An 18,863-nucleotide genomic window follows, 5' to 3' on the forward strand; every position below is an offset into this window, starting at 1 on the left:
CTCAAGATCAAAATATATCTAAAATTAAAAACTTAATCCTGAGCACAACATCTCGCTGGTCCCCACTCTATCTGTCTTGGTGGGGCAGGATTGCCTCTATCAAAATGACTCTTGCCCCTCAAATAAATTACACCCTCTCAATGCTTCCCTCTCTATGCAGAAAGACATTTTTCCATTGGCTGAATACGAAGATATCTGAATTTGTTTGGAATAAGAAAAAGCCTCATATTGCTCTCACCAAGCTGAAAGCCTCTAAGATTAATGGTGGTTTAAACTTACCAGATTTTTATCTTTACTATATTGCATCAATGGCCAAATATGGAGCTTATTGGATCACTGATCCATGTCCCCAGAATCCACCAGCCTGGTTTGAGATGGAACGTTTTTTATGTGCACCTTTACATGTCTCCTGTTTGACAACGATTCCAGTCCCTAGACAATTGAGGAAGTATTCCTTGTTGAGTGCAACGCAGCATGCCCTTCACCTATTGGATGCGATAGCAGAGATTTCAATTAAAGATAGCCCATTCATGTCCATCTGGAACAATCCCAAACTCCAAAACAATGGGAAGTCTTTTTCATGGAAACGATGGCAGCGGGCTGGGTTGTGGTTTCCTCACCAAATAACTACTCTAACTTCTCTTGTTCCCTTTGATACACTCTGCTCTGCCTACTCGTTGCCTCCTTCTACCTATTCACAATGGCTTTCCCTTACTGGAGCAATATCCTCTGTGTCTCTACGATTTGACTTTCTGACATCCATTCACACTATACGCCACTGGTCCACATTGGCTATATCAAAAGGTAAAGCAATATCTTTATTTTATAGTATTTTAAGAGACCACTCCTTCACCTTTTCCTCTCACTCCATGAAACATTGGGACTCTATGCTGACAACCCCGCTCTCTGAGTTTGACTGGGATCTTTTTTGGTCCTCGACAAATCGTCCCCTCCTATCCTCCAGAGTCTCACAGTCAATGTTCTTCATTATGTGGAATACAGTATGGACTCCTTTTCGGATGTTGGAAGCTAACCTAAAACAAGACTCTATATGTTGGAACTGTATGAAAGATGCCGGAACTCTTGATCATATGCTTTTCCATTGTACTCCAATTCGTTCCTTCTGGTCTCGCATTTGGGACACCATAAAACATATTACTAACTGCTCAGAAGAAATTTCTTTGGACATTATAATTCTTCGATCTCAACACCCCTGCTTTGCTCAGTCGAACTGTCCTCCTAAACTCATTGATACTATGTTTGTGACTGCCCTTATGCACATCTTGAAAAATTGGAAGACCTCTTCGTTACTAGATTATACTTTTTGGTGGAACTCTTTGAGCATGTATCATAAATTTGAATCATATGCATATGAAAAGAAAAATATAGCTCGACTTTCCATGAACTTGGTGCGATGTAACTCACCTTGGAGATTCTTGGACTCCTATGTTCGTTCTGTCTCATAGACACTCCTGTCTTCTTCTTCTTCTTTATCTATATTCTCCTCTCCTTCTTCATTTATTTCTTCTTCTTCTCTTTTCTCCCTATTTTTTCTCTCTTATTCTTTCATAAGCAGTTCAAATACTCTGGATTTTTTTAGAATGTTTTGATCCTTCTTTTGTAGACTGTGGCTGAATATGTGTTATATTAAGCGTTTTTGTTTCGATGTCTTGAATTTGGACTTGTATTTGGACTGCTTCTTGTATTTTTTCATAAAACTCAATAAAAATATTGAACTAAAAAAAAGAAATTATTTTTCACAGAGAGGGTGGTAAATGCCTGGAATGCCCTCCCAAGGGAGGTGGTGGAGAAGAAAACAGTGACAGAATTCAAAAAATTGCGGGATGAACATAGAGGATCTCTAACTAGAATATGAATGAGCTAACTTTCATGGCCTGAATCCCGCAAAGGAGATGGTTTGGATAGGTTAGAATGAGTTTCAACGGTAACCTAAGGACAGTACTGTGTGGACGTCTAAGGTTTGTAGCCCAGAAGAAAGAAAAAAAAGACAAAATAATTATGAAATTGTAATGCATGTAGTTACAGGGCAGACTGGATGGACCGTTCAGGTCTTTATCTGACATCATTTACTATGCTACTATGTTAAACCATACTGAATATTGATCCCATAGATTTTAAGGTATCTTCAGTATTATTAGATGAAATCACAGAGACTTAGGGCTCCTTTTACTAAGCCGCGTTAGGGCTTTAATGCGATAAATTGCCGCATGCGCTAGACCTTAACGCCAGCATTGAGCTGGTGTTAGTTCTAGCCGCATAGCACAAGATAGAACAATATAGAATATGGGGAATTGGAAGAGAAAAGTCATGCAGACTAAGAGGAGGGGGAAATGGGGCAATTTTGGATATGGAGAGCAGGGAGAGATGGATCAGTGCAGATTACGAGGGTGAGGAAAGACAGAGTAATGCAGAATATGAGTGGGAAGAGATGTGGCAATGCATAATATTGGGGGGGGGGGGGAGATAGAGCAATGCTTGATATAGGAGGGACAAGGCAATACTAGATGGTTTGGAGTAAGGAAGAGAGAGAAAGAGATGGGGCAATGAGGGATGAGGGTTTTGTTTTTGTGGTAGTGGTGATGGGGAGAGATGGAGTGATGCGGGATGGCTGGGTTTTGTAAGGGAAAAGATGGGTGATACTGCTGGTGGTGAGTGAGAAAGAGGGGCGACAGTAGACATGAACAGAAGGGAAAAGAGGGGAAATGCACAAAGATGACAGGGAATGGAAGGGAAGTAGGAAAGAAAAATATGGTATCCATGGATGGAGGGAAAGGGAAGAGCTGGAAATACCTCTGACAGTTGATATGGAGGTTTTACACAGACTGGACCTTAAGAGTGCCTGTTAACACACATTAGGTGCAAAACCTTTGTGCAGATTGGTAAAGAGAACCCTAAGTATTTTAGATTAGTGCAGGCTTTTAACAAGAATTCCCATATCTGTAAAAATAAGGGGATTTATTATTACACCTCTGACGCTTGCAGGAGTTATAGAACTAAAGTTAAAGTCATCTCTCCCTTTAAGGCAACAGACGATATTACACAAATCCGTCTTTTCAGTTTTGTGATAAATTACTGTGTGCTCAGGGGATAAACTGTATCTTAAAAAAGCTTGCACAGGCCTCTGTTGCATGGCAACGGATGTGCACAACATCATTCTTTTGCTTATCAAAATCACAACTGAAGCAACAAAAAATGTCTCTAGCTTGGTCCACCTGCAATATTACCTTATAGATTATTTGCAACACAAAAGCTTAATTTACAGAAATTTCAGCAATCAATTGACAATCAAAAAAAATACAGCAGTTATGCAAAATGAAGATGGCAAAGCCTTGGGGGGTTATAATCACATTACCCTTCGGCATTTTATTACAGAGTCAAAATGTAGTATTCAAAGACCACTTTGATTCAAATCTTAAAAATACAAAATATTGCGTCAATTTTTATCCTGAAATTACTAGAGTTTAAATAGGGTCAGTAACAGCTGTTTACCAGTTTAACATAAGATTGTAAAGTCCCTGCTTGCATATCATTGAAAGTAAATATATTTTCACTACAATAGTGCAGTAAATGATCAGGAGAGACCACAAAGGCATAATACAACAAGTAAGAATGTGTGCATTGTATATAGTAAGTCAGACATATGAGATACAAAAGTACAGGAGTACAATTAGCATACCAGGATATATAGGGCTCCTTTTACAAAGGTGCGCTAGTGTTTTTAGCGCGCGCTACCCGAAAAACTACCGGCTGCTCAAGAGGCGGCAGTAGCGGCTAGCGCATGCGGCAATTTAGCGCGCGCTATTCCGCGCATTAAGGCCCTAACGCACCTTTGTAAAAGGAGCCCATAATGTCAAACAGCGTGAAAATCATTGAGAATAACCACACAGATGAATGGGACAGTGTTGGAAAGAGCTTGGAGAAAGCTATGGAGAAAGGTCTAGGAAGGAGTGCAGTTCTAACATGCAGCTTCTTACATATTTATTTGTTTCTTTCTTTGTTGTCTGTCTTGATTAGATAGTCTCGGCTCTTTGAAGCTTACAATTTCCATACACACTGTACAACAATAATAATCATATTAATAAAAGAGTATAAAGAGCAGGGTCTTAAAACCTAGTGGGAGGAGGATGACATCTAGAGGTAGGTTAAAGGAAAAGCCCATAGAATAAAATTAACCAATTATTAAAGAGCACTAATGTGGGAAAACTCATAGTGAAATGCGAGAAGGCTGAAATAGACAGAGGAGGAATGGAATACATGATTGAAAGACTAGAAACAGAAACTTGGGGCTCCTTTTACGAAGGTGCGCTAGCGGTTTTATCGCACGCACCGGATTAGCGTGCGCTAGCCAAAAATCTACCGCCTGCTCAAAAGGAGGCGGTAGTGGCTAGCACACGCGGCAATTTAGCGCGCGCTATTCCACGCATTAAGCCCCTAGCGCACCTTCGTAAAAGGAGCCCTTGGTGTAATGTGGAATAAAAAGAGCCGATGTAAAACTGATTTTTGTCTTCATAAGTTCAATTTTCAAAGGAAGTTACATGCTTACTGGAGGCTGGTAAACATTTAACTTCCTTATCCATACAGTAATGTTATCCTGTTGACTGGAGCCTGTTATCTGTTTTAACTGGTGGAGCCGCCGAGACGCCATGCAGGGTGCGCGTGTGGGAGACTGTATCTTCACATCCTGAGGCAACCAGGCCAGGCAAAACACCGGCAATCGTCAATGTGTGGTGGATTCTCCTAACAGACGAGTATCAGAATTTCTCTTTTTCTAACTAGACGACATTTGGTAATTAGTCCAATAGAGGAGGTTTTTTTTTATGCCAATGAGGTACACTTACCCCTGTAAGGTGCTTCCACACTTAAAATGGTTGGTGTGGGAGGGGTTCTGAGACTTCTTCCTACCTTGTGGACAATTTACCAGTTTTAAAGCCGTTTACTGCTTGAGACTCATATTACTTGAATAAAACTAAATGTTTTTTTTAGTTTGCACTTTTGTTGCATGTCCCTTGGTGAATGTGCTTATTAGTTAATAAAGGGAGTTGTATAATGCATTAACTAAGCTTTGACCATGTTGTTTGTCTCAAATATTCTGTGTATGTACTTCTGTCGCCCGTTCTGGGCTCCTGGGGAAAATGGGCTATAAAACTAAATAAATACATTTTCAGCCTCTATATGAATAGCAATAGATTGAAAATTCATCCAATCATTTTGCCACAGAGTTAGGATAGAGAAAGGGAAGTGACCCAAAACCATCATTACAGTGGTCATATACAACTACTATACAAGTAGTGGTCGGTAGAGAATAGCTGGCATTTAAATTAATACCCAGTAATGAATTGCAAAATGGAACAGGTGGGTATGCAGGAAATGATAAAAACGCCAGAAGGCAGAAATATGATGATTTTTCTCTTCCTGTATAAAATTGTAACCCTCACTGTAATCACCCAATGTGGTGTCTATGCATTCACTCACCCTACCCCACACCAAACTATCATGAATAGATACTGAACAGCTCAGCTGTGAGATTTTTCATCTTCTTGTTAGAAAGGAAATTAGTTCCTTTTTTTTTTTTTTTTTTTTTGCTTCAGGCATCTCCTATTTCTTGGGATGAATGTCATTAATGCTTAGACAAAACATAGCTAGATCACCTTATAACCATATAATGACATCAGCCAACCAGAGAAGCCAGTAATGTGGCTGAATAGTAGCATTTTTACTGATACAAATACTGAGTGCATGTTATACTGCGCAGCTGAGCATGCTCATTGATTCTAGCAAGACTGTCTGTATGATCTAATTCTCCCCTCTCCAGGTAGGTGAAAGCTGGCCTTTTGTAAAGAAGATAACAATCCAGGGGCTGATTCTGTAAGCAGCGCCTGATGTTGCAGGTACCTAGAAAAGTGGCACCTGCCACATGTCATCAGGGACAGGCACCACTTACAGAATCGTGGCTAGCAAGGCAATAGAAATGTAGGCCAGAGTTTTACTGACCTACATTTCCAGCGCTTGGGCTCCTTGTAGAATCGCAGCCAGTGGTGCCTAGTGATGCTGAAGTCCAGCGTCACCCCTAAACACGCCCAGCTCTGGGCATTGGAGTCACTAGGTACTGGTCCTGGAGAGCGCCTAGCGGTGCCTATATATTTTTTTTTAATCCATTTTAATTAGTTTTTAATGGCGCAATCAATTATCATGCAATCAATTATCACTTAAAACTAATTAAAACAATTAAATTAGGTGCCTGCCAGTGCCTAAATTTTGGTGGCCTTTTTGAGAATCCAGCCCAAAAGGCATACCAGAAAAACAATATCACTGGAGAAAGAGAAGTTAGAAATATTCAATTTTTTTTTAGTTCAAAAATTTTTATTGAGTTTAATAGATGAAGTACAATATTCAATTTAAAGAAAAAAATAAAAAAATATATATATAGTCAAACCTCGGTTTACGAGTGCACCAGTTTGCGAGTGTTTTGCAAGACGAGCAAAATATTCGCAAAATCGATGCCTCGGAAACCGAGTTTGACTCGATTTACGAGTACCTCCCCCGTGATCCGGCATTCCCCCCCTGCGATCTAGCATCCCCCCCTGCTCGCGTCCCCACCCTGCGATCCTATATCCCCCACCGAGCACCCAAATAGCATCCCTTACCCCGATTTGGCACCGGCACCAGTAACAATGCACAGGACATTCCAGTGCCCAAAGATCCTCTCTCTTGGCTGGGCTGGGCTGGACTGGGGCATTGAAGATCCTCCCTCTTGGCTGGGCCTTGAGCATTTGCGCATGCTCAAGGCCTTCTGGTCTCGCTCAAGTCCCAGTCCAGCCCAGCCCATCCAAGAGGGAGGATCTTCGATGCCCAGTTCAGCCCAGCCCAGCCAAGAGGGAGGATCTTCGGGCACCGCACCGGCATGTCCTGTGCGTTGGTGCTGGTGCCAAATAGAGGTAAGGGATGCTATTTGGGTGCTCGGCGGGGGATGTAGGATCGTGGGGGGGAGGCCCATGCGAGCGGGAGGGGGGATGCCGTATTGCAGGGGGTGATGCCGGATCGCGCGGGGTATGGAGCAGCGCCTGTGGCCTCGGGGGGGGAGGGGGGGAAGGAGCAGCGCTGCTGACCTTGAGGGGGGGAATGTATCAAGCGAGTTTCCATTCATTCCTATGGGGAAACTCGCTTTGATATACAAGCAATTTGGTTTACGAACACACTTCTGGAACAAATTATGCTCGTAAACAAAGGATCCTTAGTGATTGGGTGGTACAGTAACAATAATTACTAAAGGTAATAGAACCTGCATCTAACTATTCTAAGTATCCTTAAGAAATTTCCTTAGTAAGAAATTGGAAAGTATCTTATACATTCCATAAAGCTCTTATAACATTGCTAATAGGTATAGGTATTAGAGAATGACACGGGGACTGTTTACCGCTGTAAACCGTGGTCACTGCAGTAAATCCGCAGTAATGGGGATATTTGCAACTGGTTTACCACAGGAATGGGGAAAAGACCTTTCACCGCCCCGTGGAAGCGGTGAAAAGTCTTGCTCCTGTGGTAAAAAAATTGCGCCCGTGTCAGACTCGACATCTCCTACCCAGCTCCTCTTGGGCCTATTTTACCTTCAAGAGCCAGCCATGCCATGATGAAGACAGAAGGAACCCAAAACCAAAGCCTGAGACCAATGTGATTTGAAGAATAAAATTACCAGACAACAAAAGGTAGAAGAAAAAATTGATTTTATATTTTGTGATTAGAATATTTCAGATTTGAAATATGTATCCTACTAGAGCTGGTATTAGACATAACTGGGAACCGCAAAGCCCAGGCTTTGCTTCTTTAGCTTGCAGCTAGCTTAGGGCTTTCTCTGACCAGGGGGTAGTTGCCCTAGTTGCTCTCCCCTAACACTAAACCCTGCCATGTGTGACTGAAGTATTCTGTTAGCTTGATTTTTCTATGTAGCATTCTGCAGTAATTTGGTTTGTTTAGTTTTCACAATAGTGGAGGGGATATTTGTGAAAGGAAGGGGAGACAGGGGTTTTGTTGATCCTTGCTCTGTATTATTTCTATTTATAAAATGGTAATTTACAGAATAGTCTCTTTTTATACTTTATATTTATATATATTTATTGAATTTTTTTCAATATAATCAAGCATAACTTGTACAGAAAGGAAATTCAGCAAAAGAATTAATAATTAAACATAATACTTCAATCAAACATCAAATATAAGCTAAATCTCTACTCAAGTCCACAAATAAGATCAAGGTGGATGGTGGGCAAGTAATACTGAGATAAATTAAATTAAGTAAATTATTACTAGTAGACTGAAAATACACCTTCTTTTTATACTTTAATAAAATAAGTTTAGTATAAAATCATAACTATTTGAAGCTTGTGCAGGTGGGATCTGACAGTTTGCAGGACAGGGACCGAGCTTGCAAGGCGGGGATGGGGACTGAGCTCACGGGGGCGGGGCAGGGATGGGGACTGAGCTCATGGGGATGGGGCAGGGATGGGGACGAGCTCACGGGGATGGGGTGGGCATGGTGATAAATTTTTTCCCCGTGTCATTCTCTAATAGGCATTTCAAAGGGCAGAGAATAGGCTCAGAAGGGACTGGATTGGCATTTTTATTAAAATACATGTAACTGCATCTATTTTTACCAGCAAATATATGTAAATTTAAACCTGCCTCAGATACATAAGGAGAAATTAGGTTCTTACCTGCTAATTTTCTTTCTGTTAGCCTGTAGACTGATATAGTCCTTATGAATGGTTTATATGCCTCACTGTTACCAGCAGGTGGAGACTGAGCACAAACTTGCATATCAGGCTAGATTCCCCCCTAGCAACCCAGTCTGCCGAATAGCCAAGCAGAACCTAGGAAAGACTTCAACTGAAAAAACAGTAGAACACACTCCGAACAGAAGCGTAAAAACAACAAATAGTTATAAACTACTATTGGAACATGTGTGGAACTTAATCCTGGTATAGAAAAACATCCCTACAGTTCACCAGCTGAGCCTTAGCCGCTGTTCTTACTTCTCCTCAGCCTTAGAAAAATACTAGAACCCGCAGAAAAACCCAACATCTGCACATGAGCAAAACAAAAACCCGCAATCACCGCACAAAGACAGATAGGGTGGGGGACTATATCAGTCTACAGGTTAACAGAAAGAAAATTAACAAGTAAGAACCTAATTTCTCCTTCGGTATCACCTGGTAGACTAGTATAGTCCTTACGAATGGGACGTACCAAAGCAGTACCCATTAAACATTAAGGGTGGGTAACACCAGAACATGTTCACCGAATACTGCGTCCCGACGCGCTTGAGCATCCACACGGTAGTGTCTTACAAAGGAATGCAGAGAAGACCAAATTGCAGCCTTGCAAATATCCACTGGAGGCACTAGAGAAGACTCAGCCCAAGAAGCTGCCTGACCCCTAGTGGAATGAGCCTTGAGAAATTATGGAACAGGCTTCTTCTTCAGAAGATAAGCGGAAGCAATAGTCTCCTTGATCCAGCACGCAATAGCCTTAGAAGCGCCATCCCCCTTACGAGGACCTGCGAGAAGGACAAAGAAATAATCTGATTTCCTGATCTCCTGGGTCCTCTGCACATAAGAGCGAAGGACCTGACTGACATCCAACTTGCGCAGCTGTCTCTGCTTGGAAGAGCCCTCCTGGCTACCCAACACCGGAAGGACCACTGCCTGATTGACATGAGAAGGAGAAACTACCTTTGGCAGAAAAGAAGGAACCCATTCCCTAGAAAACTCCAAGAAGGGAGCCCTACAAGAGAAAGCTTGCAGCTGAGAAACATGTCTAGCTGGAGTAATGGCCACCAAGAAGACCGTTTTAAGAATATGGTCCTTCAAAGAGCAGTCGTCCAACGGTTCAAAAGGAGGGTGCACTAGAACTGACAAAACCAGATTTAGATCCCAAAATAGAACAGAGGGTCGTACAGGAGGCCTGAGCAATTTGGCTGCCCGCAAGAAGCGAATCACATCAGGAATGGCAGTCAAACGCTGATCTTTCAACAACCCACGAAAGGCTGACAAGGTCGCAAGCTGAACCCGGAGAGAACACCAAGCCAGTCCCCTATCCAGGCCATCCTTCAAGAACTCTAAGATGTTAGGCAGGGAAGCGCGAAAAGAGACCTCCAAACACGCATCACACCACTCGTCAAATAGACGCCAAACCCTCACATAAGCCCGAGAGGTGGAAAGCCTCCGGAACCCCAAGAGAGTTGAGATCACTTTATATGAATACCCCTTCTTACCTAGGTGACCTCTTTCAAGAGCCAAATCATAAGACAGAAGGGACCTGGATCGAACATTGGAATGGGATCCTGAGTCAGGTGGTTGTCCAAGAGAGGCAGAGGAAGAGGATCCGCCACAAGATGCCTCACCAGATTCACGTACCATGGTCGTCGAGGCCAATCCGAAGTCACCAGAACCACAAGGCCCGGATGGCGAATTATGCGGAGAACTCTGCCCACTAATGGCCACGGAGGAAACACATACAACAGCCCCTCCGTTGGCCATGGTTGAACCAGAGCATCCAGGCCCTCGGCCTGACCGTCTCTGCGACAATTGAAGAAATGGGGTGTTTTGGTGTTGACACTTGTGGCCATCAGGTCCATGAGGGGCTGACCCCCAAGACTGCACTATCAACTGAAAAGCACTGGGCTGAGACACCACTCTCTGGGATCTAGTACGGTACGACTTAGGAAGTGAAGAAACAGAAGTCCACATAAACATTCTCCACTCCGGCTATGTGGGATGCTGATATTTCGTGAAGATGCGACTCTGCCTAGACCATGAGCAGAGTTGCCTCCTGTGCCACCAAAGTGTTCCCTATGCCCCCCTGATGATTGAAATAGGCCACCCCCGTGGCATTGCCCAACAGAATCCTGACTGACTTGCCCATTAGAAAGGACTGGAAGGCTAGCAACGCCAGATGGATGACTCTAGTCTCCAAGACAATGATCGATCAAGAAGCCTCCTCCGTGGACCAGGTGCCCTGAGCTGAGTGACCTAGACACTGAGCTCCCCAATTGAGAAGACTGGCATCCGTAAGCAAAACCGTCCACTGCGGCTGATCCAGACTCGCCCCTTGTACAAGATGGGGGGTCTGGAGCCACCAATGATGACTGCCCTGAGCTAAGCCTGGAAGCAGAACAGGGTGATCCAGACTGTTCCTCTGCAGTGACGACTTCCAAAGAAGAACATAATGAAGAGGACGCATGTGGACCCGTGACCACTTCACATATCGAGAGAGACCACCATCGACCCAAAGACTTGGAGGAAATACTGCGCCCGAGGACACCGGGATGCCATAAGCAGGTGAATCTGAGATTCCAATTTACTGGGCCTCCAGAAGGAAGACCTTCCCCAAGGAGGTGTCGAACAGCACTCCTAGATACTCCAGGCGCTGAGAGGGAGACAGCTGGCTCTTGGCAAGGTTGACTACCCATCCCAGCGACTGCAGAAACTGGTTCATAGACAAAACCACGGAAGACAAAGGTGCGCGCCGACAACTGAGTGCAAGATGGAGGCGCGCGCCGAAGAAAATGACAGTTTTAGGGGCTCCGACGGAGTTTTTTGTTGGGGAGCCCCCCCACTTTACTTAATACAGATCGCGGCGGCGTTGTGGGTAGTTTGGGGGGTTGTAACCCCCCTCATTATACTGTAAACTTCACTTTTTCCCTGTTTTTAGGGAAAAAGTGAAGTTTTCAGTAAAATGTGGGGGGTTACAACCCCCCAAACCCCCCACAACGCCCCCACAACGCGGCGCGATCTGTATAAAGTAAAGTGGGGATTCCCCCCACACCCCCCTGTCAGAGCCCCTAAAAACAGTTATTTTCTTCGGCGCGCGCCTCCGCACTGCGCTCAGTTGTCGGCGTGCACCTTTGTCTTCTGCGGTTTTGACCTGACACCGCAGAAACTACACCACCCGAGCCGTGACCCGGGTGCTCTCCTGTAACGACTTTGCTTGAATCAACCAGTCGTCCAGGTAGGGATGAACTAGAATGCCCTCTTTTCGCAACGCCGCCACGACGACCACCATCACCTTGGTGAACGTCTGCAGAGCCATGGCCAGACCAAAGGGAGGCACACAGAACTGATAATGTTGCCCCAAGATCGCAAAGCGCAGGAAGCGATGATGGGAGACCCGAATAGGAATGTGCAAGTAGGCCTCAGTCAGATCTAGAGAGGTCAGAAACTCCCCCGGCTGAACCGCCAGAATCACAGACCGCAGAGTTTCCATGCAGAAGGAAGGCATGTGAAGAGCCCTGTTGACTCCCTTCAAATCCCTTCTTTCCTTGGCACTACAAGGAAAATCGAGTACCAACCTGTGCCCCACTCCTGTGGAGATCTAACAATCTTTGAAGGGTTTGGTGAAAGGCCTGCTGCTTACATGCCACCTGTGAAGGAGAAGTGAGAAAACGGTCTTGCAAGGACTGGGCGAACTCCAGAGCATAGCCGTCCCGAATCACCTCCAGAACCCACTGATTGGACGTGATGTCTAACCACTTTGGATAAAAATCCTTCAGACGGGCGCCAGCAAGGAGTCATTGGGCAAGATGGATGGCAGGGGACCTGGCGGGGGCGCTAACCGCATCTCAGCGGGCCCCACAAAAGGACTGCAAGCACAGGAAGAACCTGCCTCTAGAGAGCCCAGGAGACTGAAAAGTGGCAGCCCCTTGACCAGGGCATAAATGGCGAAAATCACGCCCATGAGCAACGCCACCTCAAGCCAGCGGTCTAGGACTATCCTCAGGCAAATTGGGCACTTTAGAATCAGTGAGAGTTTGAACCAACCTGTCCAGGTCCTCACCAAAGTTTCAAGTTTATTAGGATTTTTATATACCGCCTATCAAGGTTATCTAAGCGGTTTTTACAATCAGGTACTCAAGCATTTTTCCCTCTCTGTCCCGGTGGGCTCACAATCTATCTAACGTACCTGGGCTATGGAGGATTAAGTGACTTGCCCAGGGTCACAAGGAGCAGCGTGGGGTTTGAACCCACAACCCCAGGGTGCTGAGGCTATAGATCCAACCACTGCGCCACACACTCCACAAGAAAGATCCTTTAAAAGGAAACTTTGTCAACTTAGCTTTAGACGCTGAATCCGCCAAACAAGCGTGAAGCCACAAAGTACGGCGAGTTGTCACAGTAAATGCCAACAACTTGGCAAAAGCTCACAATAGGTCATACATGGCATCTGAAAGATAAGAAGCACCCAATTCAATCTTTGCCACCTCGCGCTTGAGCAATTTCCAAGCCTCAGTTTTACAGTCAAGGACATGCTTGACCCAGCGAAAACACGCCTGAGCCTCCAGCCCGCCACACATCACTGCTTGGACCGCCAGAACTGTTACATCAAAACTCTGTTTAAGGAGGGACTCCAACTTACGCTCCTCTGGGTCCTTCAAAGCCGCACCACCCTCAACAGGCACGGTATGCCTCTTAGAGATGGTCGAGACCACCGTGTCCACTACAGATGACTTCAGAGTATCCTTACCCCCTTCAGGAATAGGATACAGGCGGGCCATGGAGCACGCAAAACAAAAGGGAGCTTCCGGCACCTACCACTGTGCGAGCATAATATCCCGAATATCCTGATGCATAGGATAAGAGCGGGAAGCAGAGCGGATCCCCTTAGGCAAGGGGTCCACCATACGCAGGGGCTCCAACACGGTGTCCTCAAAGTGCAAAATGGGGGAGACCTGAAAAATTAACTCATGAAACTCTTCCTGCTGAAAAATGTGCACCACAGACGCATCTTCGCCAGGTGGGGGGTTCTCGAACTCCTCGCTGGCGGAATCCGACCCCCAAAGAGGATCCTGGAAATCTCCCCAAGGGTCTAGGTCCTCATCAATTACATCTTGCTCCTGGGCAAAAATCCTGAGCCCAAGAGACCCTCGGGCGTTTGGATGAGGGAGGAGTAGAGGGGGGCAAAACTGCCGCTGTGTGGGGCTGCATCGGGGAAGATGTAGAGGCCAACACCCTCCCCCCCTCCCCCTCGAAGTGGACACAGAACCTCCAGCTACCAGCACATAAGCTTTACAAAGTACTAACATAAATTCAGGGGGAAAGACCCCTGGCGGCCCCAAAGGACTCCCTGCCCCAATAGGGGACCCTGCCATACCTTGCCCCTATATTTTCAGAACAGGGGGAAGGTCACCTGAGGTAACTGAGATAAAGGAGGAGGTTCCCACCAAAATTGGACCTGAAACTTCCAAAATCGGAGCTCCTGCAGCCTGCTACTTCTGAAAAGCCTGGTACTGAGGCCGAGGAACCGACACGAAAAGGGAATCCCCAGCTGTTCCAGCAGCAAGGGAATCCTTTTCTCCCTGACTGTTGGCGGCTGGGGAACCCTCCGCGTGGGAATCGGGAGAAGCCTGGGCTTCCCCGTGATCCGAAGCTGACTCGCAAGATATATGTGGCGGGGTGCCCTAGCCGCAGGCATCTGCTGCCAACGAGGCTACCCTACTGCTCCGACCTGCACAATGCTTGCACAGGCCGGCCGCGAGTACTTTGCATCTGGATCACAATGAGTATTTTTTCCCTTTAAAAGTGCTCATTGTGCTGAAAACTGCCCTAGCTGAAAGAAAAGTACGTGTTAGATGAGAAAATACAGTAAAAAGGCAGTTTTAAAGGGAAATTAGCCCTTTAGACCGGCACACCTCAGGATATTTTTTTGTTTACAGAACAGACTCCACGACTCTCAAAGCTGGAGGGCTGACCAACCATGGGGCCAGGCTGCCGGCTGAGGCACCTCTACAAAAATATGGGGAGGTGGAAGAAGGTGGGGGATCCGCTGGGTTTAACACCCCTGATGTCAGACAGATCCCCAAAGAGGACATGTCCAACCTCTATCTGGCACAACAGGGGAACCAGGAGTCCAAAAACAAAGTTCCAACAGTACTAAGAGGGAAGCCGATCTAGTCTTATCACCTGCTATGGCAAGAGTCTCAATCTTGCGGCCCGCCAGGTACATACTATCGGTATGTTTATCATAATCACAAAAGTTTCTTGATCATATGTCTCTTTAGCTATTAATTACAATATTATTATTATTAAGACTAAGCCAAAAGGAAAGATTTACAAACTATAAAGTTTTACCTCACGCAAAATTGTCATTTCTTTAATAAGACATTAACTATTTTTTCTGAGGCCCTCCAAGTACCTACAAATCCAAAATGTGGCCCGGCAAAGGATTTGAATTTGAGACCACTGTGCTATGGAGACTGAGACTGACTTGGTTGCTAGGGGGGAATATAGCCTGATATACAAGTTTGTGCTCAGTCTCCACCTGTTGGTAGCAGTGAGGAATATAACCCATTCGGACGGACTATACCAGTCTACCAAGCGATATAGAAGTGCAAATGTTGTCACATTAAATTTGGAGCAGCATATGCACCTATGCAACTTTATTGATTAAGCACTCTATTATAACCTAGAAACATAGAAGCATGACATCAGATAAAAGTCAAATGGCTCATCCAGTCTGGCCTTCCGCAGCATTCACTGTCTCCTCCTCTCCCTATATATCTAATTTATCCCTCTTCCCTTTTGCGAAGTCGCGTTAGGCTTTTTTAATCACTGGTCGCAGCTGTATTAGCTCTGATGCTCATAGAATTCCTATGAGTGTTGGAGCTAATACCGTATTTTCACGCATATAACGCGCGCGTTATACGCGTTTTTACCTACCGCGCATACCCCTCGCGCGTTATATGCGTGAGCGCGGTATACGAAAGTTTTCAAACATAGTTCCCACCCCGCCCGACGCCCGATTCACCCCCCCAGCAGGACCACTCGCACCCCCACCCCGAACGACCACTCGCACGCGCTCCCACCCGCACCCGCATCCACGATCGGAGCAAGAGGGAGCCCAAGCCCTCTTGCCCGGCCGACTCCCCGACGTCCGATACATCCCCCCCCCCCCGGCAGGACCACTCGCACCCCCACCCCGAAGGACCGCCGACTTCCCGACAATATCGGGCCAGAAGGGAGCCCAAACCCTCCTGGCCACGGCGACCCCCTAACCCCACCCCGCACTACATTACGGGCAGGAGGGATCCCAGGCCCTCCTGCCCTCGACGCAAACCCCCCTCCCCCCCAACGACCGTCCCCCCCCAAGAACCTCCGACCGCCCCCCCAGCCGACCCGCGACCCCCCTGGCCGACCCCCACGACCCCCCCACCCCCCTTCCCCGTACCTTTGGAAGTTGGCCGGACAGACGGGAGCCAAACCCGCCTGTCCGGCAGGCAGCCAACGAAGGAATGAGGCCGGATTGGCCCATCCGTCCTAAAGCTCCGCCTACTGGTGGGGCCTAAGGCGCGTGGGCCAATCAGAATAGGCCCTGGAGCCTTAGGTCCCACCTGGGGGCGCGGCCTGAGGCACATGGTCGGGTTGGGCCCATGTGCCTCAGGCCGCGCCCCCAGGTGGGACCTAAGGCTCCAGGGCCTATTCTGATTGGCCCACGCGCCTTAGGCCCCACCAGTAGGCGGAGCTTTAGGACGGATGGGCCAATCCGGCCTCATTCCTTCGTTGGCTGCCTGCCGGACAGGCGGGTTTGGCTCCCGTCTGTCCGGCCAACTTCCAAAGGTACGGGGAAGGGGGGTGGGGGGGTCGTGGGGGTCGCCAGGGGGGTCGCGGGTCGGCTGGGGGAGCGGTCGGAGGTTCTTGGGGGGGGGGCGGTCGTTGGGGGGGAGGGGGGTTTGCGTCGAGGGCAGGAGGGCCTGGGATCCCTCCTGCCCGTAATGTAGTGCGGGGTGGGGTTAGGGGGTCGCCGTGGCCAGGAGGGTTTGGGCTCCCTTCTGGCCCAACTACCAAAGGTACGGGGAAGGGGGGTGGGGGGGTCGTGGGGTCGCCAGGGGGGGTCGCGGGTCGGCTGGGGGAGCGGTCGGAGGTTCTTGGGGGGGGCGGTCGTTGGGGGGGAGGGGGGTTTGCGTCGAGGGCAGGAGGGCCTGGGATCCCTCCTGCCCGTAATGTAGTGCGGGGTGGGGGTAGGGGGTCGCCGTGGCCAGGAGGGTTTGGGCTCCCTCCTGGCCCGATATTGTCGGGGAGTCGGCGGTCCTTCGGGGTGGGGGTGCGAATGGTCCTGCCGGGGGGGGGGGATGAATCGGACGTCGGGGGGGGGTGAACGGAGAGTCGGGACAGCGCACGGAGAGGCGGGGCAGTGCACGGAAGTCAGGGGGGGTGAACGGAGAGTCGGGACAGCGCACGGAAAGTCAGGGCAGTGCATGGAAGTCAGGGGGGGGGTGAACGGAGAGTCGGGACAGCGCACGGAGAGGCGGGGCAGTGCACGGAAGTCAGGGGGGGTGAACGGAGAGTCGGGACAGCGCACGGAGAGGCGGGGCAGTGCACGGAAGTCAGGGGGGTGAACGGAGAGTCGGGCAGCATGCGCGGTATAATCGTGAGCGCGTTATACCAAAGTTTTTGTGCTTATCATCGTGATTTCTGCGCGCTATACACGTGTGCGCGTTTTATACGGGTGCGTGTTATTTGCGTGAAAATACGGTACTGCCGCAGCCAGCAATAAAAAAGCCTAACACAGCTTCATAAAAGGGGGGGGAGGAGGGAGTTAATTAACTGGTATTTCTAAAGTCAGGGAGTACTAATGATGGATTCTGCATAAATATGAATATAACATTTTAACAAATAAGTTGTTCCATTACCTCATACTTCTTATATCCCAGCCACGAATGGCTATATCATTGGCTGTTGCAATTTGGGTACAATTGTGGTGAGGGCTCCATCGTCCTGAGGTAAACTTCAGTTGTCCTTTCCCTTCCAAAGCTGCAGTGCTAGAAAGCTTTGGGGTGGGAGGGGTGGGGGGGAGGGGAAGGAGGAGAAAAGAAATTATGCTATTTCTAAAAAGTTAGTTGAGGAAAAGATAACTGTGTAGAATGTATATAATTGAGGAAAACAGCATGTTTCACTTAAGTCTTTAGTATATTTCAGGGAGAATACAATAGAAGACATTTTTCCATTTTAACAAAAAAGAAATAGATTTAATGGTATGTTTAATGAGAACAATACTAAATGCATCAACTAAAAATTAAATTTTATAAATTAAAGTTTTCAGAGTCAGAACTGGGTTAAATGGTAGGGTAGCAGCTATTCCACATTTTAAAGTAATAAATAGAAATAAAATAAAACAAAACAAAGAAATGAAAATGATACCTTTATTTTTATTGGACTAACTTAATACATTTTTTGATTAGCTTTCGAAAGTAACCCTTCTTCAAATCAGAAATTCAGAAGTAAGCAAATGATGGAAAACTTTTCTTACGCTGACAGGTTGAAAATGCTGGGGCTGTTCTCCCTAGAGAAGAGGAGACTTAGAGGAGACATGATAGAAACCTTCAAAATCCTGAAGGGCATAGAGAAGGTAGACAGGGACAGATTTTTCAGACTGTGGGGAACCACAAGTACTAGGGATTGCTCGGAGAAATTGAAAGGGGACAGGTTTAGAACAAATGCTAGGAAGTTCTTTTTTACCCAGAGGGTGGTGGACACATGGAACGCGCTTCCGGAGGCTGTGATAGGCCAGAGCACAGTACAGGGGTTCAAGGAAGGTTTAGATAGGTTCCTAAAAGATAAGGGGATTGAGGGGTACAGATAGAAGCAGAGGTAGGTTATAGAAATGGTCAGAACCACTTCACAAGTCATGGACCTGATGGGCTGCCGCGGGAGCGGACTGCTGGGCGCGAAGGACCTCTGGTCTGACCCAGTGGAGGCAACTTCTTATGTTCTTAAGGCATATATTGCTCCACCTTTTATCAGCCATCATGGAACTTACGTTCAAAATATAAATTCTGTCTAGAAGTGCCCCCTCTG

At 46.9% G+C, this 18,863-nt stretch overlaps 1 protein-coding gene across 4 annotated transcripts in view; it reads right to left on the reverse strand.

Moving 5' to 3' along the window:
• The window catches only part of EIPR1 (EARP complex and GARP complex interacting protein 1), a 265,677-nt gene that overhangs the window by 26,820 nt on the left and 219,994 nt on the right, over positions 1-18,863 (reverse strand). For all 4 annotated transcript variants that reach the window (XM_033935623.1, XM_033935622.1, XM_033935624.1 and 1 more), the window contains one exon: positions 17,699-17,835. In XM_033935623.1, coding sequence (XP_033791514.1) covers positions 17,699-17,835 — 137 coding nt within the window. The remainder of the gene's footprint in view (positions 1-17,698; positions 17,836-18,863) is intronic.

The sequence above is a fragment of the Geotrypetes seraphini genome, chromosome 3, assembly GCF_902459505.1.
Source record: "Geotrypetes seraphini chromosome 3, aGeoSer1.1, whole genome shotgun sequence".
NCBI classification, from domain to species: Eukaryota; Metazoa; Chordata; class Amphibia; order Gymnophiona; family Dermophiidae; genus Geotrypetes; species Geotrypetes seraphini.